General features: G+C 43.3%; 1 protein-coding gene across 1 annotated transcript in view; it reads left to right on the forward strand.

Moving 5' to 3' along the window:
• The window catches only part of LOC112221079 (palmitoyltransferase ZDHHC9), a 44,374-nt gene extending 32,462 nt beyond the window's left edge, over positions 1-11,912 (forward strand). The window contains exons 4-9 of the mRNA XM_024383177.2: positions 836-973; positions 1,698-1,746; positions 2,243-2,345; positions 7,059-7,162; positions 7,923-8,019; positions 8,509-11,912. Coding sequence (XP_024238945.2) covers positions 836-973; positions 1,698-1,746; positions 2,243-2,345; positions 7,059-7,162; positions 7,923-8,019; positions 8,509-8,733 — 716 coding nt within the window. The 3' untranslated portion in view covers positions 8,734-11,912. The remainder of the gene's footprint in view (positions 1-835; positions 974-1,697; positions 1,747-2,242; positions 2,346-7,058; positions 7,163-7,922; positions 8,020-8,508) is intronic.
• Positions 11,913-18,647: the final 6,735 nt, after the last annotated feature.

The raw sequence follows: 18,647 nt of genomic DNA on the forward strand, positions 1-18,647 counted from the left end.
ACCGTCTTCTCTATCCTCACTCTGTACTTGCGGGCGTGTGTGCCATATATGATTTAGTAGTCTATTATCTACACGAGGCTCATATACCGTACATCAACAGATCATCTGATGGTTCTTCCTCATTGTTATTATGCTCCAATGCAGAAGTCTTCCCACCTGCATGCTGTCATAATTCTCATTTAAATAATGTTGTGAAACTATCCAGGGTGTGCTTGTTATCTGCCACAGGGAGAACCGTTTAAAGAAAGATGTTTTGCCTCGGAAGCTATCTGACCCGGCATTGACTCTGGTAATAATGAGATGGGGGTCACTATATTCAGACCAGAGGGAATTATAAGGAAACGGCTCCTATTGCTTGTAATAACCGTGCGCTCGTCTTTGAGGGTTAGTGACCTTTTGTAGCAGAGGACATTTGGATAATGGCTGCTTTACCTTTGTTGAACAGGTTGTCAGAATTAGTTGTCAATGTCTACCTAGCTAAATGCGTGGAAGGCAATGGGATGCCAATATGTTGGTCTGCCAAATTCATTACTGGTCTGTGTGTGTGTGTGTGTGTCTCTCTGTTATAGCCTGCAGTTTACTCTTTGTTAGTCAAGTGTGTCTCTCTCTTTGTTATAGCCTGCAGTTTACTCTTTGTTAGTCAAATGTCTTTTACTATCTTTGATACATTAAACCAGCAGAACTTTGGGGAAGGGTCTATCCTATGCACTCATTGGCATCTCCAAGTTAAATTGAACTAAGTTAGTTTTTTTGTGTCTGATGGAGTGGCGTTTGATCCCATGGCCCCAGAACCTCTTCCCATCGGTCTTTAACCTCATCCCCCTCTTCTCTACAGATCGCTTTGACCATCACTGCCCCTGGGTGGGCAACTGTGTGGGCAAGAGGAACTACCGTTACTTCTACCTGTTCACCCTGTCCCTGTCTCTGCTCACCATCTACATCTTCACCTTCAATATCGTACACGTGGTGATGCGTGAGTATTCTGGAGCTACGGAGTGTGTGTGTGTGTGTGTGTGTGGGGGGGGTCCAGGTCAGTTTCATTCTAAGGTAGGTCCAGGTCAGTTTCATTCTAAGGTAGGTCCAGGTCAGTTTCATTCTAAGGTAGGTCCAGGTCAGTTTCATTCTAAGGTAGGTCCAGGTCAGTTTCATTCTAAGGTAGGTCCAGGTCAGTTTCAGACCATGACAGATTTCAAGACATGGTGTTTACAGATTGGTGGATAGGAAATGCACAGGTTTGCAGGAAGCTGTCACTATTGATAGTTGAGGGAATGTAACCAAACTGGATGGGGCCTGTCAAGTGAGTGATGTGGGCTAAATATGGTGATGAAACCGAGACCTAGTTCAGCTGAGGCTTGACTAAAGCGTGAAGTGACATGCAACGCTAACTGCCTGGATGACACACACACTCTCCTTTGTGTTCCTATATGGGCCTTTACAGACAGCAGGAGGCAGGGAAAAGCATAGAGCATTTAAAGTCAGAATAATTAGCTCCAGGCTTCTGAGCTTAATTCAAGCCTCAGTCAGCATGCTGTCAATGTTGTCCCTAATTTGTATTAATCATTTCTTTTTTTTAATGGTGGAGTGAATGAGAGGGGAATATTTAAGTGCATGTCTTAGAGCATATTAGATGTGTGTGGTGTGTTTGAGAGCTTGAGTGTATCACAGAAACCCTCTTAACTATGTACACGTCTCTACAGGCTCGGTGAACTCCGGGTTTGTGAAGACACTACAGGACACACCTGGGACATATCCTTTCAGTTCCACAAAGTTTGGGGTCACTTAGAAATGTCCTTGTTTTTGAAAGAAAAGCAAAAAAAAATGTCCATTTAAAATAACATCAAATTGATCAGAAATACAGTGTAAACATTGTTACTATTGTAACTGAAAACGGCCTCAATACCATCTGTTTATTGACCCTTAGGGCCACCGTAGCTTCCCCCTTAGGGCCACCGTAGCTTCCCCCTTAGGGCCACCGTAGCTTCCCCCTTAGGGCCACCGTAGCTTCCCCCTTAGGGCCAATAAAAAGTGAATACACTATTAATAGTGAAGACACTAATAATACAGAATTTAGTTTGAGTCAAATTGAGTTATAAGCTGAATTGTCACTGGGACATGGAATGTCAAAAGACCTAATAAATCATTAGTGATTGCAGTAATGTCATGAAAGACCTATCCTTGACCTGTGGACTTTGAGAGCTTGTAGTGCAGTATCTGTGCTGTTGTTTCCTTAACCTGATCCCACTGTGCTGGAAGTGCTGGTGTGCTTCTTCACCTTGTGGTCAGTGGTGGGACTGACAGGCTTCCATACTTACCTGATCTCCCTCAACCAGACCACCAATGAGGACGTGAGTATCTATATTCTCTACCATTCTCTATATTATGTTTCAATAGTTTAAACTAGCATCCTCTATCTATCACTGGTGATTTAAAGAATGGAGATATGGAAAGGGAGGACATTTTAGATTGACACAGCTGGTCGTCTTGAAAATATTAGACCTAGGGCAGCAGCACTAGGTCAGGGAATCATGATGGATTATCTTGGTCAATTAGATTTAACAATAATAATAATTATTCTGTGGAGTGTCCTTTTCAGACAGACAACTCTTCCAACAAATCACAAGTTTGGGTAGACAGGGCTTAAAATTGTGCTCATTTAAAAACTCTTGCTATAGCCAGTAGGCAGACCTGCCCAGAATGTTGCGATATAAAACCAAAGTTTGCAGGCAAAACCTTTGCAGTGGTTTTAGTGAAGGTGATTGATACAAACTAGCCACTTGTGAAACTCACTCTCTTGCTAGTTACTATTTTGTGTCCGGGGGATGTTTACGCTAGGGCAACAAGTGGATAAGGCAATGTTGTAAGAAAGCCGGATGTCTCCACTCTGCCCTTTCCTCTCTGCCAAACCACGTTTAAGTACAGGCGGGTATGCTGGAACATTGGTGCATTGCGGGAGGCAAGCCGTCTCTCTAGAGACACTACACAGCTGGACACTTGAGTAAAACGTTTTTACATGACCACAGATCTGGGTTCAGATGAACCCTTCCCTTAGTATTTAACCATAAGGAGCTGCAATAAGATCGAACCCTGTGTCAGTTGTTAGGATCTTCTTCACTCCAGGGTACTGATAATGCTAAAAGGGGAGTGCTAACATGGCGGGGCTTCATGTGGCTGGAAAGATACACACCTAGGGTGGATAGTGTAAACATTAGTTATACCACCTGTCACCTAGGCAACCACACACCCTTTTTGTGCTTTGCAGTCATAGTTGGCACTAAAAGGCTGGAATCAATCAAATTCATCATAGCAATGTTTATATGACCATTGCATATGAACGGCAATGCAGGAGTGACTGAAGTTTGATACATGGCACTCTTAGATACTCAAATCCGTGGGTATTACATAAACAAAACCATAAAAAAAATAATAATTAAAAAACCTTTTGAATATTGAGGCATTTGACAAGTTTGTCAGTGTCGCTACCGCCTTCCCTTGCCCTCACTCCCAGCTGACCTTGTGTTGGTGTGGCGGGAGGATTCTGCTCTGCAGTAGTGTCCTGTGTATGCAGCCGTACAGTGCCTTCGGAAAGTATTCAGACCCCTTGACTTTTTCCACATTTTTGGTACGAAATAGTTTTTCCCCTCATCAATCTAGACACAGTAGCCTATAATGACAAAGCAAAAACGGGTTATTAGACATTTTTGCAAAATAAAAAAAAACTGATCACATTTACATGAGTATTCAGACCCTCTCATCAAGTGTGCTTGGGTATGACACTACAAGCTTGGCACACCTGTATTTGAGTTTCTTCCAATCTTCTCTGCAGAACCTCTCAAGCTCTGTCAGGTTGGATGGGGAGTGTTGCTGCAAAACTATTTTCAGGTCTTTCCAGAGATGTTTGATTGGGTTCAAGTCCGGGCTCTGGCTGGGCCATTCAAGGACATTCAGAGACTTTTCCCGAAGCACTCCTGCATTGTCTTGGATGTGTGCTTAGGGTTGTTGTCCTGTTGGAAGGTGAACCTTCGCCCCAGTCTGACGTCCTGAGCGCTCTGGAGCAGGTTTTCATCAAGGATCTCTCTGTACTTCGCTTCATTAATCATGGCCTCGATCCTGCCTCGTCTCCCAGTCCCTGCCAATGAAAAACATCCCCAGAGCATGATGCTGCCACCACCATGCTTCACCTTAGGGATGGTGTCAGGTTTCCTCCAGATGTGACGCTTGGCATTCAAGCCAAAGAGCGCAATCTTGGTTTCATCATACCAGAGAATCTTGTTTCTCATGGTCTGAGAGTCTTTAGGTAACTTTTTGGCAAACTCCAAGTGGGCTGTTGTGCCTTTTACTGAGGAGTGGCTTCTGTCTGGCCACTCTACCATAAAGGCCTGACTGGTGGAGTGTTGCAGAGATTGTTGTCCTTCTGGAAGGTTCTCCCATCTCCACAGAGCAACTCTCAAGCTCTGTCAGAGTGACCATCGGGTTCTTGCTCACCTCCCTGACCAAGGCCCTTCTCCCCCGATTGCTCAGTTTGGCCATGCGGTCAGCTCTTGGAATATTCTTGGTGGTTCCAAACTTCTTCCATTTAAGAATGATGGAGGCCACTGTGTTCTTGGGGACCTTCAAAGTTGCAGACATTTTTTGGTACCCTTCCCCAGATCTGTGCCTCGGCACAATCCTGTTTCGGAGCTCTACGGACAATTATTTTGGCATCATGGCTTGGTTTTTGCTTTGACATGCACTGTCAATTGTGGCACCTTTTATATAGACAGGTGTGCCTTTCTAAATCATGTCCAATCAATTGCATTTACAGCAGGTGGACTCCAAGTTAGAAACATCTCAAGGATGATCAATGGAAACGGGGCACACCCGAGCACAATTTTGAGTCTCATAGCAAAGGGTCTGAATACTTATGTAAATAAGATATTTCAGTTTTTATTTTTAATACATTTGAAAACATCTGTCTAAAAACCTGTTTTTGCTTTGACATTATGGGCTATTGTGTGTATATTGCTGAGGACTTTTATTTAATACATTTTAGAATATAGCTGTAACAACAAAATGTGGAAAAGTCAAATGGTCTGAATATTTTCCGAAGGCACTGTATGTCTGTATCCAAGTCTCTCCCAGATGTGCTGGCAAGAGGCAGAGATGGCACCAGTAGTAGCTGTTGAGAGCTGCAGAGCTCTTTCTCTACTTTAATGTTTGTATTATTCCTCTTCTTTCTCCCCCTGCGCGCTGCCAGCCATATTTTTACTGGTATTGAGCAGTGTGAGCAAAATGAGCCACTGTCACTTTGGTAGCAACACAGCACCGTGGCTGTCAGCCCGCCTTGTCTGTCATCAGGCTAATAATAGACATATCAATACCTGCAGGACCTTGGCCCGCAGCCAAACGTGTGTCGTAATGTGACTATCATTAAAGCGATGACATGCTATTTTTCGAATAATTAACTGTAATTATTACGTGATTAATTTAATCATGTAACAATCAACTCATTGGTAACCTGGGGTACCATGGAAAAAGTTTGAGTTACCGTTTACCGAATTAACTCAAGAATAGATCCGAATATCTCTATCATAGCAGTCAATCATATCATATCAATCTTATTCTGAATGTTGCATAATCCATTAAATCTGCACAAACCCTAGTCTACATGACTCAGCGATAGAAAAATTGGCTTAGTTAGTAAATAAATAATTAACTAAATAATCACACTTAATTACATAAACACACCCACGATAGATTATACATTGATTACTAACAATACGATAAAAAGTCCCTAGTGGACTAACCCGGTATGATGGCTGGTTACACATTGAAATGGGTGGGGAGAGAAGGAGAGACAAAGGAATTCAACGATCGTATAAACAGTTGAATAATACGCGCATCGAACATATGGATATTTAGCACCCTAACAACCACTCATTTGTATTTAGAAATGCAATGTACATATTTTTCACTTGTATGTCTTTGTCGTCTCTCTGAAATCACCCGATCCGTCTGTGACGAATAGTTTGACGGTGTTTGTGTAAGTCTCTAGTTGTCCACCAGAGGTCACCATGTCCTTAGTAGTTGTAGTAGTAGCTTTCTTTGTTCTGGAAGTGTTCGTTAGACTGGATACATCAGACATTCCAATGGTCCTTTGATAGGGAAATGTGCTTCTTTTCTCGTCTTCGGTCAAGTTTCCTTGTCTACGTTACATGCTGAGCTGCAGGTGATGCATGTCTAGTCTTCTCTGAGTTTGAGGGTCTTACCATTTTCTGGTCTTGATGTTTTTTAAAAAACATTTTGTAAAGTGTGGACCAAACCCTCACGTTCTATGGCCTCAATGGTTGATTATTCAGGGTACAGCTAGACCCACTACACATCGGCAGCAACCCGGCATGTTATGGTCCTTTATAAGCACTCTGGCAAAAGGGGTGTATCATCCTTATGACATAATGCCTGTGCTCATGTGGGTGTGGTTACTGGCTGGGTAAAACTTTTTATATAACAACAATTATCTCATTTAGAAGGCTAAAATCACATTTCATCTTCACAAAAGTTTAGCAATTCTGACATACACGTTGTGAAAGCTCTTAAAGTTACAATGTTTTCGTTAAACCGTCTTTAATGACATCACAAATGATACGACATAATCATTGTTTGCATCCCCACCGACAATTTCCCACTTTCTTTATGTTAGGAATAATGTTTCATTATCCACTTTTGGATGTTGAAGTTCTTTTGGCAAGAGTCTATACAAGAGTCTATACAACTCAGACATTCCATTATTGGAGAGGCAGAGGGAGAAAGTTAGAAACCATTTACGACTGGTCGTTAAGTCATAAAACCGACCCAACTTCAGGTCTCTCTCGGTAAGAGTGTTTGCATCTGGCTGAAGCAGGGTTGGGCTAGATTCCAGAACTGAAATTCCAATTTCCTCATTTAAAAAGAAAGACTTGGACTTGGATTGAAATGGAATTGACCCTAGGTGGAATAGATGACACAATAAATGTGTACCTTGCTATATGTGTTTCTACTGTATTTTTTTTTTTAAATGGGGGACTGTATTTTGTGTTCAACAGATCAAAGGCTCGTGGTCTGGAAAGAACCGGGTGCAGAACCCCTACAGCCACAAGAACATCATCAATAACTGCTGTGAAGTGTTGTGTGGGCCTGCATACCCCAGGTACTGTGCTGTAGGACCACTAGTGCAGTGTGGGCCTGCATACCCCAGGCACTGTATTGTAGGACCACTAGTGCTGTGTGGGCCTGCATACCCCAGGTACTGTACTGTAGGACCACTAGTGCTGTGTGGGCCTGCATACCCCAGGTACTGTATTGTAGGACCACTAGTGCTGTGTGGGCCTGCATACCCCAGGTACTGTATTGTAGGACCACTAGTGCTGTGTGCGCCTGCATACCCCAGGTGCTGTGCTGTCGGACCACTGGTGCTGTGTGGGCCTGCGTACCCCAGGTACTGTACTGTAGGACCACTAGTGCTGTGTGGGCCTGCATATGTCAGTTACTGTGCTGCAGGACCACTAGTGCTGTGTGGGCCTGCATATGTCAGTTACTGTGCTGCAGGACCTCTAGTGCTGTGCGGGCCTGCGCTGTAGGACATCTAACTGCCTTGTCTCTGCTCAGAGGATGAACTAGTGTGTAAAATACTCTGCTTCTGTGTTCTTCTCATGGTCTCTCTCTTTTTTTCTCTCTTGCTAACTTGTCTCTGTAATATTCTTCTTCTCTGTAGCCACCCTCTGTCGTCCTCTTCCGACCCTCACCCATCCCTCCCTAGTTTCTCTTTTTATTCCCCTCATACCGTAGCCTCTCTTCATCCTCCTCCCTCCCTCCCTTGTCTCTATCTTGTTCTCTCTCTCCCTCTCCTCTCTGTTTCGGTAGTGAATAGGGTGGTGTTGATGACTGATTTGTCTGTCTTCCCTTGGCAGTGTCTTGGACAGAAGAGGGCTGATGCGGGATGATTTGTCTGTTCCCACATCCGCTGCCGAGCCTGCCACCAACAGCAATCCAGTGCCACAGACCACAGTAAGCACACACACTAACTTACTGTGTCTGGCACTAAAATCGTTCCAGCTTGCCAGACACAAAGCATAGTACAGTGAGCGTGCATAAAATATAGCCTAAATCAATAGAGCAAGAGGGAACAGAGAAGGAAAGCAAAGGTGTACAGGGAGAACAATGTACTGTAGAGCAGAAACTGTTTTCCTTTTTTATAGAGATAGTATTAAAGTACTCAGCGGCTCATTGTTCTGTAGCCATTTTCTGCCTCTGTACAGATGCCATTTTGCACCTTGCAATGTCTGCAGTTGCCATTCCGTGCCTATGTATAGCTTATCTACTGTTGCACCTCACTATGTCTAGCTATTTTGTGCCTCGCTTTGTGTCTGTATATTTCTACTGGTGCAATGTTTTGCCTTTTCACTTGCCCTGAATTCTAATACAGGCCAGCTATCAATAGTTCCTGGTCTTTGTTTACAATTAGAATCTTCTTATGGTGCCATGTTCCCTCTGCAGAAAACTACAGCTCCACTCATCCCCAACGAGCACACCCCTGACGACGCCAAGCCCAGCATGGCAGACTCTGCCATCGCTCATGCAGAGAAAAGAAGCCCGTCTCCCAGGGAGGAGAAGCTGCCCACTCTACCCAAATCCTCGCCGACTCCCACCAAAGTCCCGCCCTTGGCCTCACCTGAAACTGACGCGGAGGCCTCAATTATTGCCAAGGATAAGGCACTCTAGCTGCATGGTGGGGTTTTTTCCTTGCCCCTCCCACAGTCAGTCACAACCTTTCCCTAAAGCGCTCTGTCTGGACCTGTGAGGGAGACACTTTAATCAGCTGCTATATGAGTGAGAAGCATCTGCCTGTAATGAGTGGAGAATAACTGCAAGGCTCTGACTCCCTGCTCATTCCACCAGATATGCAGAGTTGGTGCCCCCACCAAACCTGCATCCCCCCTAACTTAGTGACTGCAGGACTGCTTGATTGACATTTACACTCCAGAAGGATGGTAGCTCGGCACCTTTCTCCTCCCCCTGAACATTGCATGGAAAACACAGATAATGGGGAAACTAGGAACTGTGAACCCACTGGATGCAGGTGACTGTATATCCTGGGTAGTGTTCGGCTGAAGGGGTCCTAAAATACCCAGGCGCCTCTGGATCGTGGCTACCAGTGGACTCTGATTGTTAATGCTACTGTTTCTCTGTCTTTTGTTTTATAGCTGTGATGATTTTTTTTTAATGTGAAGAAGCCAGTTCTAAAATACTTAGCATTGCAAAATATCTGACAAATACACTTATTGTAAAGCCTCTAACACATCCACACTATTAGTCTGTTCTCAGAACCACACCGATCAGGCCCCTATGCAATCCATGGGAAGCTGGGCAGTTGGCACAACCGCTATTAGGATGATGAGGAAATAAGGACTGACAGCTAGTTTAGGGTGTTGAACAGTAAAACATGGCAGAGAAAGGAAACACTAACCATCGTTTATGGTTGAGGTACAGAGGCAAACATTTTGTCTCTCTTCAGTAAGTGATTCTAATGAACATCTCTAGAAATGTTGAGATTAAGGTGCCACCGTGGTTACTATCCTTCCATTTGTCAGACACACACACACACACACACCAGGGTTGGGGCCGTCATTATAAATTCAGTCAATTCAGAGGATAAACTGAAAGGGGGAAAAAAGGTTGAATGATCTTCTGAAATGGCAGGCTGTTTCCAGGGGTAACATCAGAGTTCCTGTATCTAGCAGTTTTTAAAAAATGGGAGGAATTTCCGTTGACCCTCTGAATTGACTTTATTTAGAATTACGGCCCCAACTTGTGTGTGTGAGAGAGACAGAAGGCCTGATTGCTGTTGACAATAGTTACAGTGCCTTATCAAAAAGCTGCGCTGTCACATGCAACTATAACTAAGATGGTCTAGCTACAGAGACCCTTAGACTCCAGGTCGAGCTACAGAGACCCTTAGACTCCAGTTCATGACTCAGCACTCCAAATCGTACATGCCAACTGTAAATAACGTCCCTTTTTATACAGTTACAAATGAGACTTCGAGACAGCAGAGAATGAAGTAAAGCCATTGTTTAAATGTAAATAATATATGTAGGTGTTGAAAAAACTATTTGGTCTATTGCTGATGAAAAGGGAAGATTGAGAGAAGAGAACCAGGTCGTCTCTGTTTTTGAGTGTATGTGGCCAGTGTTAGATTTTTGCCTGTGAATGAACATCCACCCTCCTTCTTGCAAGTCATGCAACTTTTTAATTTTTCCTCTTAGCTTCCACTGTCAACTTGGTGCCCTTGCTCCTTATCATCCACCTATTGCTGAGGACAGCTTTCATTATCTCCATTCCTCTTCCTCTCTGTGTTTCCCAGGGAAGATATTCAGTACACCAGCCATCTGTGGCGGGCTCATTATCAAACTGGAAAAGTGAGACGGCAGCTGCTTTCTCTCTTCTCTTTCTCATCTGTTCATTTCACACCAAACGGAGCAGAGGATTGAGGGTTTGTGGGAGTCGGGCAAGGTGTGTGAGAATTTCAGCAGCTTTTCAACTAGGCTAGGATTCACAAATGACGGTCAGTGACAATTGGGGGATATGTTAAACTGCTATTGGTTGACAATGGAGAGAGTTTGTATTACTCATTGTGTTGTATGTAAGGCAGAGTAATTGTGCTGTATACTTATATAGAAACTCTAGTTAACAATGTTGAGTCTTTCAGCCATCTGTTAGGCCCAAGATGATAATTTATAGATCAATAGAATAATACTTTAGTAATCTGATTTAATTCATATAAAGGATTGCAGCGCTACTGTATATGGCCAAGCAGTATGTTTAAACTTCTGTTAATTTGATTTCATTTCACAAATCGTTCCAGTGCATTTGAATTAGGAATGTGAGTAGGGGAGTTACTAGTTGTTACAATTTACACTCAATAACATTACAACAGTAACCCAGACTCTGTCCTGATTTGAACTATAAGTAAACACAACCATCTAGGCCCTTGCAGTGTTTTTATCACTATTTTAATTTGCTCAGAAGGTGTAGGGTGAGGTTTCCCTAGATGCAGATCTTGATTCAGAATTTTACTTACTAATGGTTAAGGTTAGGATTGGGGGACGGTAAGCTGATCCTAAACCTGTACCTAGGGGAGATTTCACCCCAGAGCTGCCGATAATGTAAGCTGCCTTTTTGAAACAGACAACAAAGGGATGTTTTAATCAAAAAGTGGTAAAGATTATTTTCTGAATTTCTATGTATGCAATTGTGAGAAGGCCTTTCGGGAAATGTCTTCTATTGTAATCATTTTTTTCCCCCAAAACCTTTTTTCATCTTTCGGATCAGTTCTTAGGCTTTACCCTCAAACCAATCTTCCTATCAATTGAAGTTGAAAGAGTTTTTGTCCCTGAATAGTTTTCGGTTCTGGACAGTTGTAAAGATTCGCTCTCGATAGATAATTCCCTGCTGTATTGCTTCAATGGAGAGTGTGACTGTACTTGTGATTAACTAATGACAAGAGGAATGTTCATGTGAAAGTTTAAGCTGGTTGAAGGCTAATTGAACGGATCGGACCCTTTTACTATATGCTATATCTCTATGGGTATATGGTAATATTACATCAAATGACCTGAGACGTTTGGAATTGTTTATCTCAATGTTGAGTAAACGTTTCGATGTATGATTTGGATTTATGTTACATGTGCACTACGAGGGTCTCCGATCAGAAGGCTCCGATCTAGATATGACAGTACATAATGCATACAGTACAAATACAATACCACTGATGGAATTATATTTATGTTCACTTTGTTTAGTAATAGCACTGTGATTATTTATATTTCATGATATTTCCATCACTTTTTACATGATTGATTGGCGTATCTGGTAATTAAATTATATTGTCTTATTAATAATGTTGTCTCTAAATAATTGCATGAAAAGGATTTTGTCTGCTTGAAACAATCTGTCAAATAATTTGCATACAGGGAGGGGCCAGGAAATCTGTTCACAATCCAGGTTCAGTGGAAAGGACACATTTAAATACCATGTTTAGAAGCAGAAAACGTTGAACAGCTAGTAAATGTGTCATCTTGATCAGATCATAAAAACCACGTTAATGCAAAGTGTAAATGGGGCTATAAATAGACATTCTTTTGAGAAAGAGAATCTGCAACATGTGACCTTCTGATCCCTATCTCAGTGACTACTTTTTAAACATGTGTATTTGTGCTTATCAACTCTCTTTTTCAGGACCCTGTCTTTCAAAGATCATTTGTAAGAATCTAAATAACATCAGATCTTCATTGTAAAGGGTTTAAACACTGTTTTCCATGCACCATAAACAATAAATTAACATGCACCTGTGGAACAGTCGTTAAGACACTAACGCTTACAGACGGTAGGCAATTAAGGTCACAGTTATGAAAATTTAGGACACTAAATAGGCCTTTCTACTGACTCTAAAAAAACACCAAAAGAAAGAAGCCCAGGGTCCCTGCTCATCTGCGTAAATGTGCCTTAGGCATGCTGCAAGCAGGCATGAGGACTGCAGATGTGACAAGGGAAATAAATTGCAATGTCCGTACTGTGAGATGCCTAAGACAGGGAGACAGGGACGGACAGCTGATGGTACTCGCAGTGGCAGACCACGTGTAACAACATCTACACAGGATTGGTACATCCGAACATCACACCTGTGGGACAGGTACAGGATGGCAACAACTGGATTTAAAATGGCGCTGGAAGAAATGGCAGCAGTTTTACGGGCACCCAACCAATTGTGCTATTATGTAGGTTTTTTTTTGTACATAATGTTTCTGCAACCGTATCTTACGGCAAAAAAAGAGCTTCTGGATATCAGGACATTACTCGAACACCCGACAAGGCCAACATCCCAGTTATTTGCAAGAGGAAGAGACGCAGGTACAGAGGGCACAGGGCGAGGTGCCTCGTAAACATCCGCAGAAGGCGAGTGGGAAAGCAGCTGTTACCGTCAATATTACTCGCCAACATGCAATCATTGGACAATATATTAGACTAAGTACGATCACGAATATCCTACCAACGGGACATCAAAACCTGCAATATCTTGTGTTTCACAGAATCGTGGCTGAATGATGACATGGATATTCAGCTTGCGGGATATAAGATAGAACAGCACAATCCGGTAAGACGAGGGGGCGGTTTGAGCATATTTGTAAACAAATATGGCTCTTTATTTACCACCACAGAAAGATGCTGGCACTAAGACCGCAGTCAGTCAGCTGTATAAGAAAACAGGAAACCGTTCAACCAGAGGCGGTGCGCCTAGTGGCCAAAGACTTGTGCAGGGAAACTTAAATCAGTTCTACCTAACTTCTATCAACATGTTAAATGTGCAACCAGAGGGGAAAAAATTCTAGATCACCTGTACTCCACACACACAGATGCGTACAAATCTCACCCTCCATTTGGTAAATCCGACCACAATTCTATCATCCTGATTCCTGCTTACAAGCAAAAATTAAAGCAGGAAGCATCAGTTACTTGGTCTATAAAAAAGTGATCAAATGAAGCAGATGCTAAACTACAGGACTGTTTTGCTATCACAGACTGGAACATGTTCTGGGATCCCTCTGATGACATTGAGGAGTACATCACATCAGTCACTGGCTTTATCAATAAGTGCATCGAGGATGTCGTCCCCACAGTGACTGCACGTGCATACCCCAACCAGAAGCCATGGATTACAGGCAACAGTCGCACTGAGCTAAAGGGTAAAGCTGCCGCTTTCAAGGTGCGGGACTTTAACCCGGAAGCTTATAAGAAAACCTGCTATGCCCTCCGATGAACCATCAAATAGGCAAAGCGTCAATACAGGGCTAAGATTGATTCGTACAACACCGGCCCTGACGCTCTTCTTATGTGGCAGGGCTTGCAAACTATTACAAAGGGAAGCACAGCCGTGAGCTGCCCAGTGACACAAGCCTACCAGACAAGCTAAATCACTTTTATACTTGCTTCGAGGCAAGCAACGCTGAGGCATGCATGAGCACATCAGATGTTCCAGACGACTGTGTGATCATGCTCTCCATAGCCGATGTGAGTAAAACCTTTAAACAGGTCAGCATTCACAAGGCTGCGGGGCCAGACGGATTACCAGGACATGTGCTCTGGGCATGTGCTGACCAACTGGCACGTGTCTTTACTGACATTTTCAACATGTCCCTGATTGAGTCTGTCATACCAACATGTATCAAGCAGACCACCATAGTCCCTGTGCCCAAGAACACAAAGGCAATCTGCCTACAGACCCGTGGCATTCACGTCCGAAGCCATGAAGTGCTTTGAAAGGCTGGTAATGGCTGACATCAACAACATTATCCCAGAAACCCTAGACCCACTCCAATTTGCATACCGCACCAACAGATCCACAGATGAGAACATCTCTCTTGCACTCCACACTGCCCTTTCCCACCCGAACCAAAGGAACACCTATGTGAGGATGCTATTCATTGACTATAGCTCAGTGTTCAACACCATAGTACCCTCAAAGCTCATCACTAAGCTAAGGATCCTGGGACTAAACACCTCCCTCTGCAACTGGATCCTGGACTTCATGACGGGCCGCCCCCAGGTGGTAAGGGTAGGTAGCAACACAATCTGCCACGCTGATCCTCAACGCTGGAGCCCCTCAGGGGTGCATCCTCGGTCCCCTCCTGTACTCCCTTTTCACCCACGACTCCATGGCCAGGCATGACTCCAACGATCAACAAGTTTGCAGATATCACAACAGTGGTAGGCCTAATCACTGACAAAGAGACAGCCTATAGGGAGGAGGTCAGAGACCTGGCCGGGTAACAACCTATCCCTCAATGTAACCAAGACTATGGAGATGATTGTGGACTACAGGAAAAGGAGGACCGAGCACGCCCCCATTCTCATCGACAGGGCTGTAATGGAGCAGGTTGAGAGCTTCAAGCTCCTTGGTGTCCACATCAACAACAAACTAGAATGGTCCAAACACACCAAGACAGTCGTCAAGAGGGCACGACAAAGCCTATTCCCCCTCAGGAAACTAAAAATATTTGGCATGGATCCTCAAAAGGTTCTACAGCTGCTACATCGAGAGCATCCTGACTGGTTGCGTCACGGCCTCTGACCGCAAAGCCCTACAAAGTGGTCTTCACTGACGAGTCGTGGTTTTGTCTCACCAGAGGTGATGGTCGGATTCACGTTTAACATCGAAGGAATGAGTGCTACACCGAGGCCTGTACTCTGGAGCGGGATTGATTTGGAGATGGAGGGTCCGTCATGGTCTGGGGCGGTGTGTCACAGCATCATCAGACTGAGCTTGTTGTCATTGCAGGAAATCTCAACGTTATGCATTACAGGGAAGACGACATCCTCCCTCATGTGGTACCCTTCCTGCAGGGTCATCCTGACATGACCCTCCAACATGACAATGCCACCAGCCATACTGCTCGTTCTGTGCGTGATTTCCGGCAAGACAGGAATGTCAGTTTTCTGCCATGGCCAGCGAAGAGTTCGGATTTCAATCCCATTGTGCACGTTTGGGATCTGTTGGATCGGAGGGTGAGGGCGAGGGCCATTCCCCCAGAAATGTCTGGGAACTTGCAGGTGCCTTGGTGAAAGAGTGGGGTAACATCTCATAGCAAGAACTGGCACATCTGGTGCAGTCCATGAGGAGGAGATGCACTGCAGTACTGAACGCAGCTGGTGGCCACACCATATACTGACTGTTACTTTTGATTTTGACCCCCCCCCCTTTGTTCTGGGACACATTATTCCATTTCTGTTCGTCACATGTCTGTGGAATTTGTTAAGTTTGTCTCCGTTGTTGAATCTTATGTTCATACAAATATGTGTTGGGTGGATGTTACACATGTTAAGTTTGCTGAAAATAAACGCAGTTGACAGTGAGAGGACGTCTTTTTTTGCTGGGTATATATGTACAGTACCAGTCAAATGTTTGGACACCTCAAGGGTTATTCTTTATTTTCTACATTTTAGAATAATAGTGAAGACATCAAAACTATGAAATAACACATGGAATCATGTAGTAACCAAAAATGTGTTAAATAAATCAAAATAATTTGAGATTCTTTAAATAGCCACCATTTGTGTTGATGACAGCTTTGCGCACACTTGGCATTCTCGCATTCCAGGTGACTACCTCATGAAGCTGGTTGAATTTCAAATAACAGGTGGGGTTGGTATACAGAATATAGGATAGGCGTCCCGTCAATGGGACAGCTGTAAATCATGCTGCGCCTTGTGTCATGATCGCAGATTTTAGAGAAACAACAAATGTTACATATCGGTGTCTTATATCATCTGGAAGCTTAAATTCTTGTTAATATAACTGCACTATCCAATTTAGAGTAGCTATTACTGCAGAAAAATGCCATGCTATTGTTTGAGGTGAGCTCCTAACAACAAAACACTTTTTTTCACCGCGATAGGTTTGATAAATTCACCTCTGAAGGTGAAATGTGTACTTACATTATGAAATATTGCTCTGATTTATCATCCAAAGGGTCCCAGAGATAACATGAAGTGTTGTTTTGTTCGTTAAAATCATTTTTCATATCCTAAAAAGGTCCATATAGCATGCACGGTCAATTTTTGTATTTCCACTCGTTCAATTTGCAAAGAAAGGAATCAGTGAAAATGTAACCCTAAATGTTTCAACCAGCCAAATCACGTTCGTATGTATTCCTCAGAGATCCTAGAACGTTACCAGACTTCTATATCATTAGGGGTGTAGTATATCCCATAGGACACCATATTTGGTCAGAGAGCTTAACCTTCAAGGCACGCCGACTTTGTCAAATGAGCACCAATCGGGGCCAAACAAAGCTAGCTAGATAGCCAATGAGGAATGAGGCAACCCTGTATATGTTGTAAAATGTAGCTACTAACCTTGTACGACAGCATGCATTTTCCTTTTGGACAAAACTTATAGGGCTACTAATACTGGAAAAGCTAAATCAAAGTCCAAGTATAAAGATTTGATGATATTCTTGCAGAAAAATGTAATATGAATGCAAATGTACCTTTCACGATTTGCCCATATGTACCTGGGTGACTTCACACTAAATGCCATGTAGCTTGCTCATACTTCAAGTTATCCGTCTGAAACGTTGCACATACACTGCTGCCATCTTGTGGACACCATTGGAACTACAAGCGGAGTGATGGCTGGAACTGGGACCTCTTGCATTTCAAAGATGGTAGAGAAGATGGCATCCAATTCACATTTCCACAACCTTCAAAGTGTTTCCTTTCAAATGGTACCAAGAATATGCATATCCTTGCTTCAGGGTCTGAGCTACAGGCAGTTAGATTTGGGTATGTCATTTAGGTGAAAATTGAAGAAAAGGGGGCTATCCTTAAAGAAGTTTTAACAAAAGAGCAATGACCACTTCAATAGAATAGATGTAGCTGGTAAATTCACTCTGGCCATCTTCTCCAATTTCAGAGCACTCCTCTGTCTGCCAGAGTGCTGATGAACCGACAAATTTACAAACGCTCAACACCTGTTGAATATGGCCAATGTCAGTAAATGTTGGCAAAAAAAGTGTAAATTGTTGCCAGCAGTACAGTTGCAGTCACCATCGATCTGCATAACATCAAAAACAGCCTAACCAGCTCTGCTAGGGCGAATAAAATGGTCAGTGAGCTGTTCTCTCATGTGTCTGGAAGTAGCTAGCAAGCTAGCTAAAGTTATCCAGTTAGCTTCGGTGCTTGATTGTTGTTAGGACAGAAGGCTCTGCTCAAACCTTAAAGGGATGGGTGGGGCTTAAGAGGTTGTGAATGGGTGGAGACAAAGAAGAGCTCTCCAGTACGTACCAAAACATTCAAAAGTGAGGGTACAAGCTTATCAAAATTAGCAGAATTACTTTGCCATTGTTCCTCATGCAGTGTATGATATACATTTTGTAGCCCTGCGTCTCTACTTTTATCCAATGTAAAAAACACAATTTCAATTTTTGCTACCTAAGATCAGATCAAGGCGGTCGGTCACAGATCGCCATATTTGGTAAAAGACCAAGTCTATCTTCTGTATACCAACTGATTGGCTCAAACACATTAAGACATGTAGCTAGGTAAACGATTAACCATAATCCCAACTCCTGACGTTACCAACCTGCATGAATCTGCAGGTGGCTAACCCACCAGGTTCAATGTTAGCTAGCTAACATTAAGCTATAACTAGCAAAGCAAATGGCTCTGAGATACGAATAATAAGATTTGACCTGGTGACATATGCTGTGTTTAGACAGGCAGACTGATTCTGATATTTTACCACTAATTGGTCTTTTGACCAATCAGATCAGCTCTGAAAAAAGATCTGTGATTGGTCAAAAATATAAATTTAGTGTAAAAAAATAATTGGTCTGGCTGTCTAAACGCAGCCCTTGTGTGTTACAAACGGCGTTTAACACCTTCTTCCCTGACCCCCCCACACTACCTCACTTACCCTCCAACCTTCCTCCCTGACCCTCCACACTACCTCCAATCTACATCCATGACCCTCTAACCAACCTTCCTCTACACTACCTCCATCCTACCTCCCTCCCTGACCCTCCCCACATCCCTCCAACCTTCCTCCGTGACCCCCTACACTACCTCACTTACCCTCC

The sequence above is a fragment of the Oncorhynchus tshawytscha genome, linkage group LG21 (assembly GCF_018296145.1).
Source record: "Oncorhynchus tshawytscha isolate Ot180627B linkage group LG21, Otsh_v2.0, whole genome shotgun sequence".
Classification (NCBI taxonomy): Eukaryota; Metazoa; Chordata; class Actinopteri; order Salmoniformes; family Salmonidae; genus Oncorhynchus; species Oncorhynchus tshawytscha.